At 41.4% G+C, this 16535-nt stretch overlaps 1 protein-coding gene across 3 annotated transcripts in view; it reads right to left on the bottom strand.

Moving 5' to 3' along the window:
* Positions 1 to 16535, bottom strand: part of DOCK4 (dedicator of cytokinesis 4) — a 417061-nt gene that overhangs the window by 125094 nt on the left and 275432 nt on the right. For all 3 annotated transcript variants that reach the window (XM_029924788.1, XM_029924790.1, XM_029924789.1), the window contains exons 17-21: positions 9246 to 9402; positions 3517 to 3614; positions 3326 to 3409; positions 3017 to 3117; positions 726 to 807 (exon numbers count right to left, since the gene is read on the bottom strand). In XM_029924788.1, coding sequence (XP_029780648.1) covers positions 726 to 807; positions 3017 to 3117; positions 3326 to 3409; positions 3517 to 3614; positions 9246 to 9402 — 522 coding nt within the window. The remainder of the gene's footprint in view (positions 1 to 725; positions 808 to 3016; positions 3118 to 3325; positions 3410 to 3516; positions 3615 to 9245; positions 9403 to 16535) is intronic.

Genomic DNA, 16535 nt, shown 5'->3' with positions numbered 1-16535 from the left:
TGAGTGTCTGACTTCAGCTCAGGTCATTATCTAACGGTTCGTGGGTTCGAGCCCCGTATCAGGCTCTGTGCTAACAGCTCAGAGCCTGGAACCTGCTAAAAATTCTGTGTCTCCTTCTCTCTCTGCCTCTCTCCTGCTTGCGTGCTCTCTCTTTCTCTCAAAAATAAACATTACAAAATTAGAAAAAAAAGAATCTGTATTCTTTTTGGGCAGGTTTGCAAGTATAGTATTAGCATCTCCATTTACAACGGAGCACAAAGGCCCAGAGATGTGGGCAGCATTAAACCATGAGACACAATAAAACCTCAGGTTTTCTCGCTGTGATCCCTGTTAAGCTACCCTGCTCTCTCTCAAAATTTCAGACAAGTGGTTCTCAAATGGCCTCTGTCAGGGGGTTGGAACCAAGAGCCAGGAACTTCATGCTTAACTGCCTATCTGTGGTCTTCTCTCATAAAACCTCCATCCTGCCACCCTTAGGCCTCACTCCAAGTATCCTGGAGCTCAGAATTCAATCCCAGGCAGGTGCCAGTGGGCGAGCCTGGCAAAGTTTCTTTCAAATTTCATCAGCTCTGGAGGAGCATAAACTGATTCAGATCATTGAATTGGAATGCTGGTAATATATCATCACCAATTACTGTCTGTGTAGAAGAAACCAATTAGTTGAGGCATCGTGATGCAACAGCTCTGGGAGACTACATTATCTCTTATCGACAGCACGTCATTACCTTCAACACCTCCTGGATGTGCTCCTGCCGTTCTGCTTCTGTTATCCTGTCCACATACCACTTGAGAACTTTGATGAGATCTCTAAAATACAGAGAGAAATATACAGAAGATAGAACTGGTCTAGTTCTCAGTTAAAAGCCAACAAACCAAACATTTTTATTAAAAGGAGGATTCGTTTCCCTTCTCTTCTCATATTTTTCTATCAAACTGCTTAATAGCATTACTACCCCTTTTGGACACTGAAGAGAGAAACACTTTCTCCCATTGAGATTCCCTCAATATGGATTTATCCCATTGGCCCTGCTGCTTCTGGCAAAGCTTCCCAATGGGTAAATACAAGTATCAGAGAAAAGGACCCTGGCCAAGAAAGTGCCTTGAAATAGGCTGTCATGGTAAATCTTGAACAAGTGCTAATTGGGATTTCCTCCCCCATGGCCGTGACCATGTGGACAGTTGGATAAAGTATTCAGTTGGAGGCAAAAGGAAGTGTGGGAAAAGGCACTTGGGTGGCTCAGTCGGTTTAGCGTCCGACTTCGGCTCAGGTCATGATCTCATGGTTCATGGGTTTGAGTGCTGCATCGGGCTCTGTGTTGACAGCTCTGTGCTGCCCCTCTCCCCCCAATACACAAACCTTAAAAAAAAAAAAAAAGGAGTGCAAGGAAGGATAAGGCAGCGTCTCCCTACTTCAAATCACATCCCCATGGATTTATCAAGCCAATTCTCTAACTTTTGGGAAGAACAAACTTCCTATCAGTGTGCCTTTGTAAGAGAATTTCAAAAAAAGCCAAGTTTTCTTTTTTTAAGGAACAAAAATTGAATTAAAAACAAAAACAACTCTCAAGATTGCAGTCTTGCTACCTTTAACATTGCTCGGTTCTTGGTTTCTGGAAAACAGAGCAATTTTTAAAAACGTCTCTGCTTTTCTCTGTCGGGGAAGAACACCTGGATGCACCACCAGGCAGCTGCTGCCAGGAGTGTTACTTTGAAGATAACACATCAGTGACCGTCCACAGCCCGAGAAGGCTGCACAGGCATTATCTGTATTGTTAGGATTGACTATCCTGCTCTCCTGGCCAACATCCAGTGTTAGAAATTACACCCTTCCTCTCTAGCTTCCAATGTTCATCTCAGTCCCAAGTGGTAACCCCCGCACACGAGGGCCCTGCATGTTAGCCCAAATAGCAGAGCCTGGCCAATGTTTCCAACTGTCCCTGACAGTTCATTCACCGTCCGTAAAAATCCTGTTGATAGAGGGTCAAGTCTTCAAAAAAACTCCCTTCATTTAAAGGCTGGAGGCTTAAATCTTCAAATGCCTTGATAGGGAGTACCCAAGGTAACTGGATCAAATACTTATTTGACTACTTACTACCTTTTATATACTACATGATGGGGGCAAAAGGGCAAACATGATTCAATCCTTTTTTAACACACAGCTGGGAATACATGATTGTGCATGTTGCACAGCTACAGGCGCTGAAGGTACCGTAAGGTAAAAACATGGGCAGAATAGCAATGACAGTATTAGAACGGGGAGAAGGAACTTTGGGGAACATTCCAGGGCTGTGCTTAAGCAGGGCCAAAGGCCAAGAAGATGTTCTACAAAGCACAGAGAGAAGCTGTTGCCTTCTGGCAATTATCAGCGAGGCTGCGTGGAGGCAGGTCCGAGCTCCAGTGTGTCTTTATTCATTCACTTTAGCCGTGCCTCGTAATTTGAGTGGATAGGAAAGAAAGAGCAGTTAAAATGGCCACTGATATCAGACGGTAGAGTCCACGGCTGAACTGCTCGTGGCCAGGAGCCAGGTCTTCACATTAATCAGCATGCATGAGGCATGTAGTAGTCACTCAGTAAATATTAACAGATGAATGAATGAATGAGTTTAAAAAGATATGATGGCAAAGGCTGTTTTCCCTTCACATTTCTTTCCTAAAATCTTCCAGGATCGGCGAGGCATGTGGTGATTAAATGGGCTTCTTGGCAGCTAAGCTGCGAAAACCACACATTTTGGACCAAAGAGTAGCAAGTGAAATAGAGACAAGAAGAAAAACACTTTATATTTTAGGTTTTAGGAATCGAATTCAGAAAGTTTTTTTTTTATTTCTTTTAATCAAAGTAAGTCACAGCCATTAAAAAAAGATGTGTGAGAAAGGAAGATACTGACTCAAGAGACACTTCAGTTGTTAGGCTTCATTTCTTGTTACACTTCCTTTTAAATTTTCTTATACTGATGGTTCTGCCCAGAAAAGCTCAAAAGGAACTGCTTCTAAACCAATTACCAGATAAAAGCCTTACCTGTATGCAAGTGCCCCAGCGAAGTGACTCTCAATGTAAGTGTCCATTACGGGTTTAAAATGATGAAATTTGCTATCTTGCAGCAAATTTATTATGTGAACCTAAAAAGAAAATTGAGCTTTATAAAACTGAATCCAAATCAACATATATACATATATATACACACATACATGTATATATACACACACATATATATATTCTTTTTCAGTGACTCTTACACTATTGAGTGCACATTTCAAAAACAGCCTTTGAAAGTCAGGAATGAGAGACAAAATTGTTAAGATATGATTAAAGTGAATTTAAACTCACCAAAGAATCGAATACTTTAGACCCGTATTTTTGGGAATTTTCATCTAAAATTCCAAATAAGGTATCCAGTGTATCTTGCAGAAACTGTTAAATAAAGAAGTAAATTACTAAATAAAAAATCATCTGTCCTTCCCCTCCAAACAGTCCTTATTCCATGAATTTCCAAGAGAGGCTAAGAAAATAGCATATACCTTTACTATCTCTGAGCCATCAATTTCTTTCAATTTAGAGAGACAGCCTGTGATCTTGTCTGGGTGAGTTCTCCATTTCAAGAGATCAAGCATGTCACCTTTCCAAACAGAAAAGGAAGGTTAGTTGCCTTGGCAGAGAACAGTCCCTCAAATGAAAGTTTTCCGCCAGTACAAGCTAGATTCTTAAACATGCTGCTGTCCCGTCTTGGTCACCCAAGCTTTAGGTCCCACTCCCCCTCAGACTCTGACTAACTCTCTAAGACAGCATTTACTACAGCATATTCTAATTATTTATCCCTTCCCAATGCTCTTGACTTACAAACTTCTATTCAACGTTCAGTTCCCAGATCAGCTGTTGCTTCATCCAAGAAGTCTTTCCTGAAACTTCTAGACTGAGCTAACTGTCCCTCACCTCAGAATGGCACTGACCTCACTATTACAATTGTCTTTGGCCCCACTAGACTGTAAACTCTAAGAAAAAAAAATGTTGAGTTTGGCCCTGTGGTATCCCAGCACCCAGTACAGAGCAGGTATATAACAGGCAGTTGATAAATATTTGTTGAATCATTTTCTGCCTCGTCCCATTAGAATGGGAGTTTCTGGAAGGTCAGGAATCTGCTTTCTTAATATTTGTGCCCCCAACACATAGCACTCTTCTTAGCAACCAATTATACCTGGCAATAAAGGTCTTCTTGACAAATATGATCCAAACCTGGCAGGACTAGAAGGTTTCCCTGCACAATGATGACATATCTAGTCAATTGGCAGATCATCTAGTAAGCCCAGGGACCTGAGAGGGCCAGTTCCTGGACTCCATGGTCATCTTCCATCGCAGATTCTGGGCAAGTGAAGGACCAAGCTCTTTCCACCCCTTCCTAAACTGATAACAAGTTGGCCTGAATCTAGCAGGGTACTCTGAGAATCTTTGTACCTGGTGAGGGTAAAAATTCTTCCCTTGCCTTTCCTGGGCAGAAGTTAGAAAGGTCCCTGAACATGGTGTCCAGCCTCACTAGTCTCCAGAGGGTGCCAGGAGACAGTGGTGTCTGGAAGCCAATGAAAGCAGTAAGAACTGACAAGGCTTGGGTATGCAGGAAGCTCAAAAGGCAGAGGAAGCTGGCGGGGCTGGCTTCCCAGGACTCAGTGGGGCTCAAGAGGAACAGCCAAGAAAGCAGCCAGGAGGGATTTTTTTAGGCTTAATAGTGAGAAATCCACTTGAAAGCATTCATTTCAAAAGAAACCCAAATGGGATTTGCGGAGAGACAAAAATGACCAACGAGGACACAAAAACCTAAAGGACACACCTCTATAGAAGAAATCAAGGAAGAAGTAATTATGATGAAAAAGAAAAAGTGATGTAGTAAAAAGAGATGAGGAAAAGTTACAAATCTTTTTTTTTAGTTTTTTAACATTTATTTATTTTTGAAAGACAGAAGGAGACAGATCATGAGCAAGGGAGGGGCAGAGAGAGAGGGACACACAGAATCAGAAGCAGGCTCCAGGCTCTGAGCTGTCAGCATGTGGGGCCGATGTGGGGCTTGAACCCATGAACCGTGAGATCTTGACCTGAGCTGAAGTCAGATGTTCAACTGACTGAGTCACCCAGGCGCCCCTCAAGTGTACAAATCTTAAGAGGAGAGAGACACAACCTTCATCAGAGCCAGATTCAAGAGGAAAACTTCAGAAAGGACTGGATAGTGAGAAATTTAGTACTAAATGAAAATGTCTATCTGCAACAAACAGGGGTGGTTTAGAATTAGAAAAAGGGGGATTTTTAAAATAATGACTTTGAAAAAGAAATTTACGATAGTTTCAGAAGGGAAAAACCTAAAAATGTTCAATATTCATTCATGTCCAACTCACATATCCTGAATGTATGATTGGGAACCCTTTAAAAAAATGATTGGTTATACTTAGAATAGGAGATACTGCAATGGAGTGAGACCCTCCATGGCAGACGTAGCAGGTGCATTCTTCTCCCGTCTATTGGCTGCCTCCCTGCCACTTACTTCCTACTGCCTGCACCTAACTTCAGGATGCCTCCCGTCCCGGGCATCTTCTCTTACAGTGCCCCAGTGCACTTGCCCTGTACCTCACTCCTCACTTCCCACTCAACCTCCATTCCACCTCTTACTTTCACTCCATCCAACTCCCTGCTCTCTTGCCTGCCCCTCAGAGCTAAGCTGTTGTAAGGGCATCCAGGGCACGGTCCAGTGTTGAGGAATGAAGTGTGTGCCTCTGCAGGCCAGAGAGATGCATCCCCGGAGGCAGCTGTGGGATATCAGGAACAGCACTGTCATCAGCAGGGGTGGAGAACAGAGGACAGTGGTCCAGACAATCGGATCAGGATGGGGCTAGTCACCTGTCCTGGAAGAAAGCTGATGACTCTCTAGACTGCTCATAATGGAAGAAAAGGGCGAATAAAGCAGTGTGTTCATCTGGATGTAATTTGTCACGTGTGCAAATTGCTCAGAATTAAGTCAAAATTGTTATCTCTTAGCTCTCTACTTTAGCTATCTGAAGATCCATTAGTTGCAAACTAGGAACTATGGCCTACTACTGAAAATGTGTATTTCAAATAGTCTATTCAATAAGTATTTAAGAGCATACTGTATGCATGGGGCTCCTGGGTGGCTCAGTCATTTGGGCATCCAACTTAGGCTCAGGTCATGATCTTGTGGTTTGGGAGTTTGAGCCCCATGTCAGGCTCTGTGCTGACAGCTGAGAGCCTGGAACCTGCTTCAAATTCTGTGTCTCCCCTTCTCTCTGCCCCTCCCATGCTCATGGTCTGTCTCTCTCTGTCTCTCAATAATAAATAAGCATTTTTTAAAGAAGAGTACACTGTATGCTTATTCTACCAAGAGCTAGAAGATAGAAGGATGGCATAATCCCTATTTTTTTTTTTTAAATCACACTCTCAGGAAAAGAGTGAATGAACTACACATTATTTGGGGAAGAAGGAGATGTGGGGAAGTCAGCAACTGTACAGCTGTTAGGCTAAATTTAAGCACTGTTTTTATTTTTAAACTTTTTTAAAAAGTTGTGTTTAACAGCTCAAGGCAGATAAAGAAGTAAAACAATTTTTCCCTGACCCCTACTCTTAAGAATCTTAAAATATCTGCTTGATCTGGCAGTCACAGATGTCCAGCAGGGTGCCTGGCCTTGGTAGGCTGCCCGTGAACTCCACTGGGGTACAGAGCATGTGCGGACAGACACACTTCAGGGATCCTGAAGTGCAAATCTGCTATCTAGCTACTGCTAAAGACCATATCACTTGCTAAAAGCCCAATTGTAATGGAAATGGGATTTGTATATTTTCCAATTTGAGTAAAATGAATATAAAGCAATTTAATTCCAATTTGGAACTGGATTACTTCCACACAGAAATGTGTGCCTGGCATGTAAATTTCAGAAAGATCAACTAACTTCCTTCCTCCTTCCCATCTATTTGAAATACAGTATTTATTTCCTGCTTCATTCTGAGCTATGTTACACTGACAAGGTTAATCAAAGTCAAATGACAATTAAGCACTTATTAGTGTCCAAAAATGAGCCAAGCACTGCCTCCCATATAATGAGACGTTTGATAAAATGATTTTGTGAATAGCTTTATTTATCCCTATATACCTGAAAATGTCTGCTTTTACAAAGCAGCAACTTCTAATTTTTAGGATTTGGTTCTGTCTTATGTCCACAATTCTGTCTAACATCCTAAAGTGGAGAACAAGAAGAAATTAAGTCTGCAGGGCCAAATATGAATTTCTTTAAGTTTTTAACTGTTTGTTCATTTTTGAAAAAGAGAAAGAGAGAGAGGGAGACACAGAATCCAAAGCAGGCTCCAGGCTCTGAGCTGTCAGCACAGAGCTTGACGTGGGGCTCCAACCCATGAACCATAAGATCATGACCTGAACCGAAGTCGGACACTTAACCAACTGATCAACTGAGTGCGCCTTCAGGGCCAAATATTTTGACGGCAGATAAGCTACTGTTAGGGTTATCCATGTGGTTGGCCAAATAATGGCTGTGGCCTGATAGATGTTAATGTTATAACTGCTGATACTTATGAATATGTTGACCTTATATGACAAAAGAGATTTCCAGACAGGTGTGATTAAATTAAAGCCTTAAGATCAGGGGGTTGTCCTGGAATATCTGGTGGGCCCAATGTGATCACAAGGATCCTAAACAGAGGGAAGATGGTCAGAGCAGAAAGATATAAAGATGTTATGCTGCTGGTTCTAAAGACGGAGGAGGGGCTTTGAGTTGAGGAATGCAGGTGGCCCCTAGAATCCAAAACAGGTAAGCAAAAGGATTCTCCCTTAGATCTTCCAGAAGTATGGTTCTGCTGACACTTTGATTTTAGTCCAATGAAAAGGATTTCAGATTTCAGACCTTCAGAATTCCTCAATGATATATTTTTGTTGTTTTAAGCCAACAAATTTACAATACTTGTTACAAGAACAAGAGATAACTAATAGAACCTGAAATTATTCTACCAGAGGCAATCAGTTAAATGTGAACCCAGACTCTACAACAGACACAGACCTAGTCCACATAGGGTAGATAAAATTCTGTCTAAGGGACTCAATAGCAGGCTGATTTTCTTATCTTCATGATGTCCATAGGGTAGACCGTCACCTCAAAAATCTACTGAGATTTGGTGAATGCTTTATGAACATTGAGTTATGTCTGCGAGCTTTTTAAGTAAAATCATTAATCACTGAAGAGGGATAACGTCTTGACGTTTTTTAACTTGGTGATAGCTCTCTTCCACCAAATTTACTGAAAATACGGTTGTTTTCTTAAAAACATTTCTCCAAAATTATTTTTGGAAGAGAAGAAACAAAAACTAATACAAATGTGAAAGAATCATTTGCCAAAATCCTAAATAAATATAGCAGCACTGCAAGAGAAGTTGAGAAGTCTCTTAAAAGAAGCCAACATCATAGTGGTACAGTCTGCTGCTTTTCGGAGGCTATGCTCTAAGAGAAGAAATAGACTTCCTACCACACATGCTGTTCTGTGACACAAAAGAAAGAACTAAGAGAACTTACAAATGTTTAGGCCCAGGAACATTTTATGAGATTCAATACCTGATTATGAAGTAATTCTCCTCACCACAATGAATGTGACTTATTAATACGGCACTCAGGATGCCAGCCAAAAGCCTTACATGGCAAGCATGCCGAACTCAGAAATGTTTCATTTCCTTCCTTCATTACAGATGATGTTTTCACGACAATGTTCCAAGGAGAAGAGCTTGTTTTATTAATCATAACTTGCTATACAATCACTGACATAAAAAGTATGTTAGAATAGAAAAGCAATATCCATCTAATTAAACAAAAAACAGCCTTTATTCCAGAGCCTGCAATTAGCACTGTTTATGGAGCTATAAAACAAGCGAGATTTAGGTAGTGGTATTCTTGGTCTCTGCCTCTTTCTTTCTTTCTTTCTTTCTTTTTTTTTTTTTAAAGCAGCTGGGTTTTGAAGGGTTGTGCACTTGGGTTTCAATACTGGGGTAATTTTGAGGTTCTTAAATTACACGTGTTTAACAGACCATTGGGTCACAAATGATTCCATTTTTACTGGAAATCACAAACAGAAGGACTGACAATTTTTTTAGTGCAAACTTCTTAAATAAGACACTGGTTTTTATTAAATATGCCTACCAAAATTCAGATGAGTACTTAAGTACAAGAGCTTTCAAATACAACAGTGTTATACATTACCATTCTGTGTGAGTTTTGTGGAACAGAGAAAAGATGTTATCCAAAAAGACTCCTTTGTGGCCTTCATGGCTTGATGATTATTTCCAAGGAGGATGCCCTTGGAAAAGGGAAGTTTGAGGTAGCGGGTAGTATCCTGAAGATTTGTGTTTTCTTCACACTGTTTAAAATATTAAAAACAAAATAAAAAAAGGAGGGGTAAGAGACCTCATGAAAATTATTATACATAATTTTCATTTCTACTGGTTTTAAACTCGGAAACATTCCAAACAGCATCACAAATAGAATTTGGTTTTTAAGTAAAACACAACAAAAATGTAGAGAACTCAAGCATGGATTTGGGGTTCAGATTGATTTGGGTTCAAATCCCAGTTCTGCTACTTCTCACAGGAGTAACTCTAACACATTACATTACCATGCAAGATTGCCATCGTGATCTCTGAAACCTTGGGGTACTGTCCTAAGAATTAGGCTCCATAAAGCCTTTCACACAGTGTCTGATACAGAGGAAGTGCTCAAGAAATCTTATTTGCAGTGACCACAGGAGTTTTAAAAAGGCCTACACTGTTCCAATATCTCGTCTGAGGCTGCTATTATACAGCTTCTTACATCAAACGAATGCAATTTAAAGGAAACTTTTTCAGGGTAATCTAATAGTCTCACCATGTAACAGAGATCGCTACTTTACAGAAAATGCCGGCTAACAAGTGTAAATGGAATTATAGATTTAGAAAATAGAGTTTCATATCCCTAATGTAATTTTTTTTATTTTTTAATTTTAGAATGAAAGAGAGAGAGAGAGCGTGAGCGAGCGCATACTTGAGCAGGGGAGAAGGCTGAGGGGGAAAGAGAATCTTACGCAAGCTCCAAACTCAGCACAGAACCCATATTGGGGACTGATCCCATGACTCATGACCTGAGGCAAAATCAAGAGTCAGGCACTCAACCAACTGATCCACCCCCTAGTGTAATTCTTTCTTTAGTCAAGGGTTGTCACTTAATGTTTAAATTAGCAGGAAAATTGTTGGGTAAAGAATTGGATATTTGGGGGAATGACTCTTGATTACATGAGTTTGAGGGGGTTGTGAGTTCGAACCCCATCCTGGATGTAAAGCTTCTTTGAAAAACAAAGAAGGAATTGGACATTAATATGATGGCCATGTAGCCACACATAGATACTTCCCAGTGGCAAGAGGACAAACACAATCACACACATGTGGGGGAATCAGGCCGTCATTACACCACTGCAGGACAGTACAGAGAAACATATCATCATCTACAGTGTATTCTCAGTACAGATGTCGAACATAGATCTACCATGACTATGATTCCACTTCATAGTAAATACAAGGAACAGAACAACACGTTGAACAATACTGTACACCAGCAACCAGAAGGCAGCAACTTTTGCAGAATGTCTGGCATTGTCTCTTCAAATCCAGTGTCATAAAAAAAAAAAGGGGGGGGGAATTGATCTAGATTAACTCTTAATCCAAGTGCAATACATGGTCCCAAATTTGGACCAATGTACTGAAAAGATTTTTTTTTTATTTAGACATTGACTTAAGCTCTAGATCAGATTTTAAAAATTAGTGATTGGAAAATCATTAACTGAAAAAGTACATTGCAAAATATAAATATTATGAAGCAACGAAGATGTCCTTTGGTAGGTGAATGGACAAACTGCGGTGCACCCAGATGCAGAATAGTACTCAGTGCTAAGAAGAAATGAGCTATTGAGCCAGGGAAAGACATGGAAGAACCTTAAATGCACATTACCAAGTGAACGAAGGCACTATGAGAAGGTTACATGCTGTATGCTTCCAACTATACAACATTCTGGAAAAGGCCCAACTATGGAGACAGTCAAAAGATTAGTAGTTGCCAGAGGCTGCTGGGGCAGGGCTGAGTAGACAGAGCACAGAGGAGTTTTAGGGCAGTATGATATTATTATTGTTTTATTTAGTCATTTTTATTTTTATTTCTTATTTCAGAGAGAGAATTTTAAGCAGATTCCATGATGAACATGGAGGCTTGATCCCATGACCCTGGGATCATGACCTGAGCCCAGATCAAGAGTAGGATACACAAGTGACTGAGCCACCCAGGTGCTCCTGGGCAGTATGATACGATAATGGCCATATGGCATTATTCCTTTGTCTGAACCCACAGAATGTACACTACCAAGAGTGAATCTTAAGGTAAACTACAGATTTGGGGTGATTATGATGTCAATGTAGGTTCATCCTGGTAAAAAATGTACTGTCCTGGTGAATGATATTGATTATGGGAGAAGCTATTCATGTGTGCGGGTGGGGTGGGGGGTAAATAAGAAAACTATATCCTCCTCTCCTTTTAATTGTAAACGTAAAATTGCTCTATAATAACCTTCGGGTAAAAAATTTATGCAGAAAAATACCTAGAAGGCTATACACTAGAAGATTAATAGTTAACATCATCTAGATAATGAGAGTCTAATCTTTATATTTTATTTTATATTATCTTTCTACCTCTTTGTTATGATAAAACTGATTTTACATTACAAATCCAAAAAAAATTTTTTTAACGGATATAGAAATGGTAATAACTTAGATTATTCTGAGTATAAACTTTAAAACTCATATGAGTTTTATTCCTTTAAATTTGTTTAACATCTTCTAGGCTAGTGTCCTGGCAATAGGCAGGAGTTTAAGCAGAAAATCCCTTTGGTATTCTAGAATACTGTATGTGATTCATGAAGTCTTTCTAAACTTTTAAATAATAAATCTTTAAGAAAGACCTAACATGTTCAGAGAAACAGAACCAGACTATCACAAGACATTCTTACTAGCACACCTGCCCAGTAACAGGAGTACCTATAAACAGTATAAACAGCCTCTATATACTCTACTAATGTTGGAACTCCAAATGCTTTCTTTTATTTCCATGAGATATTTTGTAAAGACAGCAGAGCGCAAGAAACACACATAATCGGTTTAGAGAATCGTAACAAAGTGAACAACTCAAATGTCTTCTTCAGAAAAAGTGGTTAGGCAAAGTAATATTCTGGAAGCCCAGAAGGCCATTCCCTACCCCCTACCCGCATCTTGTTCTTGGTGTCAGGGCTTGGAACACAGCAAGTCATAGCATGAGTCACGGCACACCCCACTGCCCCTATTTCCTGCTTGGATCTGGTCTGCAGGGTCAGGAACATGTTCTGGTTTGTCATCCTTAGCCTGACTTGTGCTCCATCTGTCTCACCACCACCTCCTACTGTGACCGAAGTCTCGTGCAAACTCAGCAGACGTACTGCCCAGCTATTTCTAGGCCTTCCCCCTCAGAAGCTGGAGCCGGCCCTAGTCTGCTATGCTCCATCTGTTCACAGAAATCCTGCCCCTGTAGATAAAGCTCTTAGGCCCCCACCCATCAAATAACTGCCTAGCTCGTGAACACTTCTGGCACCATCTTAGAATTCTTGCTTGATGTGCTCATCTAGCTCAACCAGTGGTCACGGACTGACCGCTTCTGTGACTGGTGATATAGTGACAGTGTCATGTGCTTAGTGAGCACCATGAATACAAGACTTGGCTGCCTTCTCCTGAGCCAATCATTGTGGCCAGATCAGTACCACCAGCCCTGGTTCACTTCACTTCTCCCCCAGGCTGGGGGTCAAGACCTCAGCAGGGGTGTTTGAGGTGTGCACCTTGACAGTTCTTATGGCTCAACTCTATCATTCTTGGTCAAGTACAAATACAAGAATTAACATAAATACTAGGACACAAAAGTTATTTCAAGACCTTCTGCCAAGAATGCCAGGCGTTGGGGGCATGGCGGGGCTTGCAGGCACGGGAAGGAAAGGTAAAGAGAATTCTACCATCTATTCAGTAAAGTGGAGAATCACTCTTTGGTCTCTAGGAAACTTTGGATGATAATATTTGCCAGGGGTTCGACAATGATTGTTTTGTCCAATAGGAGTCAGAGGAGATAATGCTAGGTATGGGGTTAGAGTTGGAGGTTTTAATCTATTTCTGAAGAACTTAAGTGGCTTTGAGAAATTGTACAGAATGATCTCAGAGCACATCTTTTGTTCTCTGAGGTTCTCAGCATGCATCCTTAACACATCATTCGAACACTGGAGATTTTAAAAGCCATCTAAGAAATTACCATTTACAAGGGTTTACTACATGTCAGGGACTGCAAAGCACTTTACATGCATTTTCTTATTCTCATAACAACCCCATGAGACAGGATCCTGTAACCTGAGGAGCTATGTGATTTGCTCAAAGTCACATTATCAGTAAGCATCAGAGTCAGGATTTGAACCACAATTTCTGTTCATAACTACTATACAACATTGCCTCCTCCTTCCTATGGTGTTTTAACCAAGTTTTGAATTTTGCTATAATGAAGTACACATTTATACGTAACATAATGAATGGTGGTAAGGCTAAGGAAAGCCAAAATTTCACTTAAAAAAAAAAAGGTGTATTTGTGGGAGATACTCTGGGAGGCAGCTGAGAGTCGTCTGTGCAGCTGAAATGGCTTCATGTCATATAAGCCTATGAGCCCAACAGCGAGAGGACTCACTCTATTCTGTAACCACACGCGGAACATGTAGGATCACTTGAGCTGCATGAGGTGGGGAGCCAGGCCAGGTAGGAGCAGATAAGGCATGACACAGGAGCTTGGGAACACAACATGTGAGTGAGAGATCATCTTTTCATTTACTTGATGAAAGACAATCTACTGAAAGAAACTGGGTTGAGAAGCAGTGAAGAATAGAGATGGGGTTCCAGAAGGTGGGTGTATTGAGTAGGGACAGGTGTCAACCTTTAGAGCTGAAGACATAAGGTTTTCCAGCCTTTCACAAGGGAAGGCACAGTTCATTAGCAAGAGCCAGGGAGTGATGAAGAATCTGCAGTAAATTTCCCGGGCGTTCTACAGCCAGTGGGAAGAAGGACCTGTACCGGGAGGGCAATTCCAAGCCAGGATAGGGAATGGAGAAAACAAATGGGTATGAACAATCCCCACCCCCCAGGAGTCAATCAAGGCACAGAAACGAAGCTAGAGAAGTATGCTGGAGCCCTGCCGGTGTGTTATTTGGAAATACAAGGGCCATGGGTGGGTGCCGGGAGGCCCGCGGGTCTGACCCCGACCACCCTAAAACCACAGCTTTCCATCAAGCTGTACGGCACGGACTTGAGAAACGGTTTTGTCCCCGCAGTACAATCCAGTTATGCCCCTACACTAGATGAGCAGTGAAATACGAATCACTCGCATTCTGGGGACACTCGTGCAAACATTGGGGACTTTTTCCCATCAAATACTGTGCAGGACATGAGAATAATAAGACACCGTCTGCCCAGTTCCCTCGTGACAGACACAGCCAAGGATGACCTGTGTTATGGATATATGATGATAGACAGACAAGGGAACAATGAACTGAGCCACTCTTTCTGGGAGAAACAAGGCAACGTGACCACGGCCTCTTGAGGTTGCTGCTGGATTACAGGAACAAAACAATGTCATTGTCACAATAAAGGACAATTCTCGGTGTTTGCTTCAATGGCTGGGATCTGTGCGAGTCCTCTCAAAATGTCATGAAGTTAATTTATTACATTGGAGAGGAAGAAGAAAGAACCAGCCCTCTGCTTTACTACACTTGAGACCAAAATCAGACCTGACAGGACAGATGTGCTCAGACTCTCCCAGAAGAACGCAGAGCAGGCTCTGGGGAGCGGTGGTGGTCTCAATCTGCTTTAAGATGACACCGCTCAGCTCACAGACTATTCCTCCAGGCAGGGTTGAAACCAGTGGAGGTAGCAATGCATGGTGCATTATGCCGCAGACTACTTGTCGGACCCACCACCTTAGCTGTGTAAAAGAGAGCTGCACTGGTCGGTCTTGAGCAGTGTTCCAGAAAGGGGTGTCTGCAATAATATAAGCTCTGTGCAATGAACATCTACAGTTTATGCAGAAATAAACAGATACTGAGTGCATTAATCAACTTAAGGGGTCTGTAATTTGCAGGAAGAATTAAATTGAAAAAATAAAGTCAGTTAGACAATCCAGTTGGAACTATATTTTATCAATCAAAACCAGATTTAAATAGTTGGTGGCAAAATACCTTCTTTTAGGGACTCTTTCAGTACGATTAGCCATCCTGAAGGATATGATTAAAAGTTGATTAAATTACTATTTGCCAGTCTTTTAATTTGGTATTTGAATGTACCAAGGAAATAAACACAGTCCCCCTCCTTGAGGGCATTACGCCTCTGGCCTCCACACCATTAAGACCGATGACATTATGACAAGGGCCACTGGGTTCCAGTTCTGCTGGGGAAGGGAATCAGGCTTCATTGGAGAGGGGCTCTGTGACTTCAGTCATACAGAACCAGAGGCTCGCCAAGCAAGCCAATGAGGGAGTGACAGAGATGTAGAAGAAATGGTAGATATAATAAAGGCACTGGGGGGGGGGAAGCACATAAATGAGACTACAAGGTCATGGCAATTAAGTACAACGTGGGATCCTGGATGGGGCTCTCGAAGAGAAAAATGTGGAAAAACCCGTGAACTCCAAGAATTTTTGTGTTAACAGTACTGTACAAAGGTTAATTTAGTTTCAATAAATATGCTAAGGTTATGTAAGATGTTAACATAAGGAAAAGTTAGGTGAAGGGTATATGGGAATTGTCTGTACTATTTTTTGCAATTCTTCTGTAAGTCTAAAATATCTTATAAACAACTTTTTTTAAAATATTCTGACAACTATATGCATTTTAGTAAGGCTGGAGCATGGGGTTTTCAATACAAAAAAGCCTCAGGAAGTACCTGGATGAGTCAGTTGTTAAGTGTCTGACTCTTGGTTTTGGCTCAGGACACGATCTCACAGTTTTATGAGTTCAAGGTTAGGAGGCTGGTGAAAGCTGTGGACTGGAAATCCCATGTGGCCCCTATCAGCAGAGATGTGGTGAGCTAACCCATGGCAGAGCCCGGGATGGTTTGAGATTGTAGGAGTCACCCATGGTGGCCAAAGATGAAAGCTGTGATAACACCCACATGTCAGGTATGGACAAAGAGAAAGAGGAGAAGAAGGATGGAGCTCAGGAGAACGTTGTCAAGCAGACCAAGGAATGTGGGATTTTGAGGAAGGGTAATCAATAGTGTTACATGCTACAAGGAAGTCAAGCAAAGATTCTGAAAGCAGTCAGTGGCTTTAGCCACTCGGGGAAGAATGAAGATATGCTGGTATAATCTGTTAGAATGCAGGGGCTTTGTGGATGTCGTCACATTAATAACCTTCAGTGTCAAGAC

The sequence above is a fragment of the Suricata suricatta genome, chromosome 2 (genome assembly GCF_006229205.1).
Source record: "Suricata suricatta isolate VVHF042 chromosome 2, meerkat_22Aug2017_6uvM2_HiC, whole genome shotgun sequence".
Classification (NCBI taxonomy): Eukaryota; Metazoa; Chordata; class Mammalia; order Carnivora; family Herpestidae; genus Suricata; species Suricata suricatta.
Note: the sequence above shows the minus strand (reverse complement) of the source record. Positions and strands in the feature narration are given on the sequence as shown.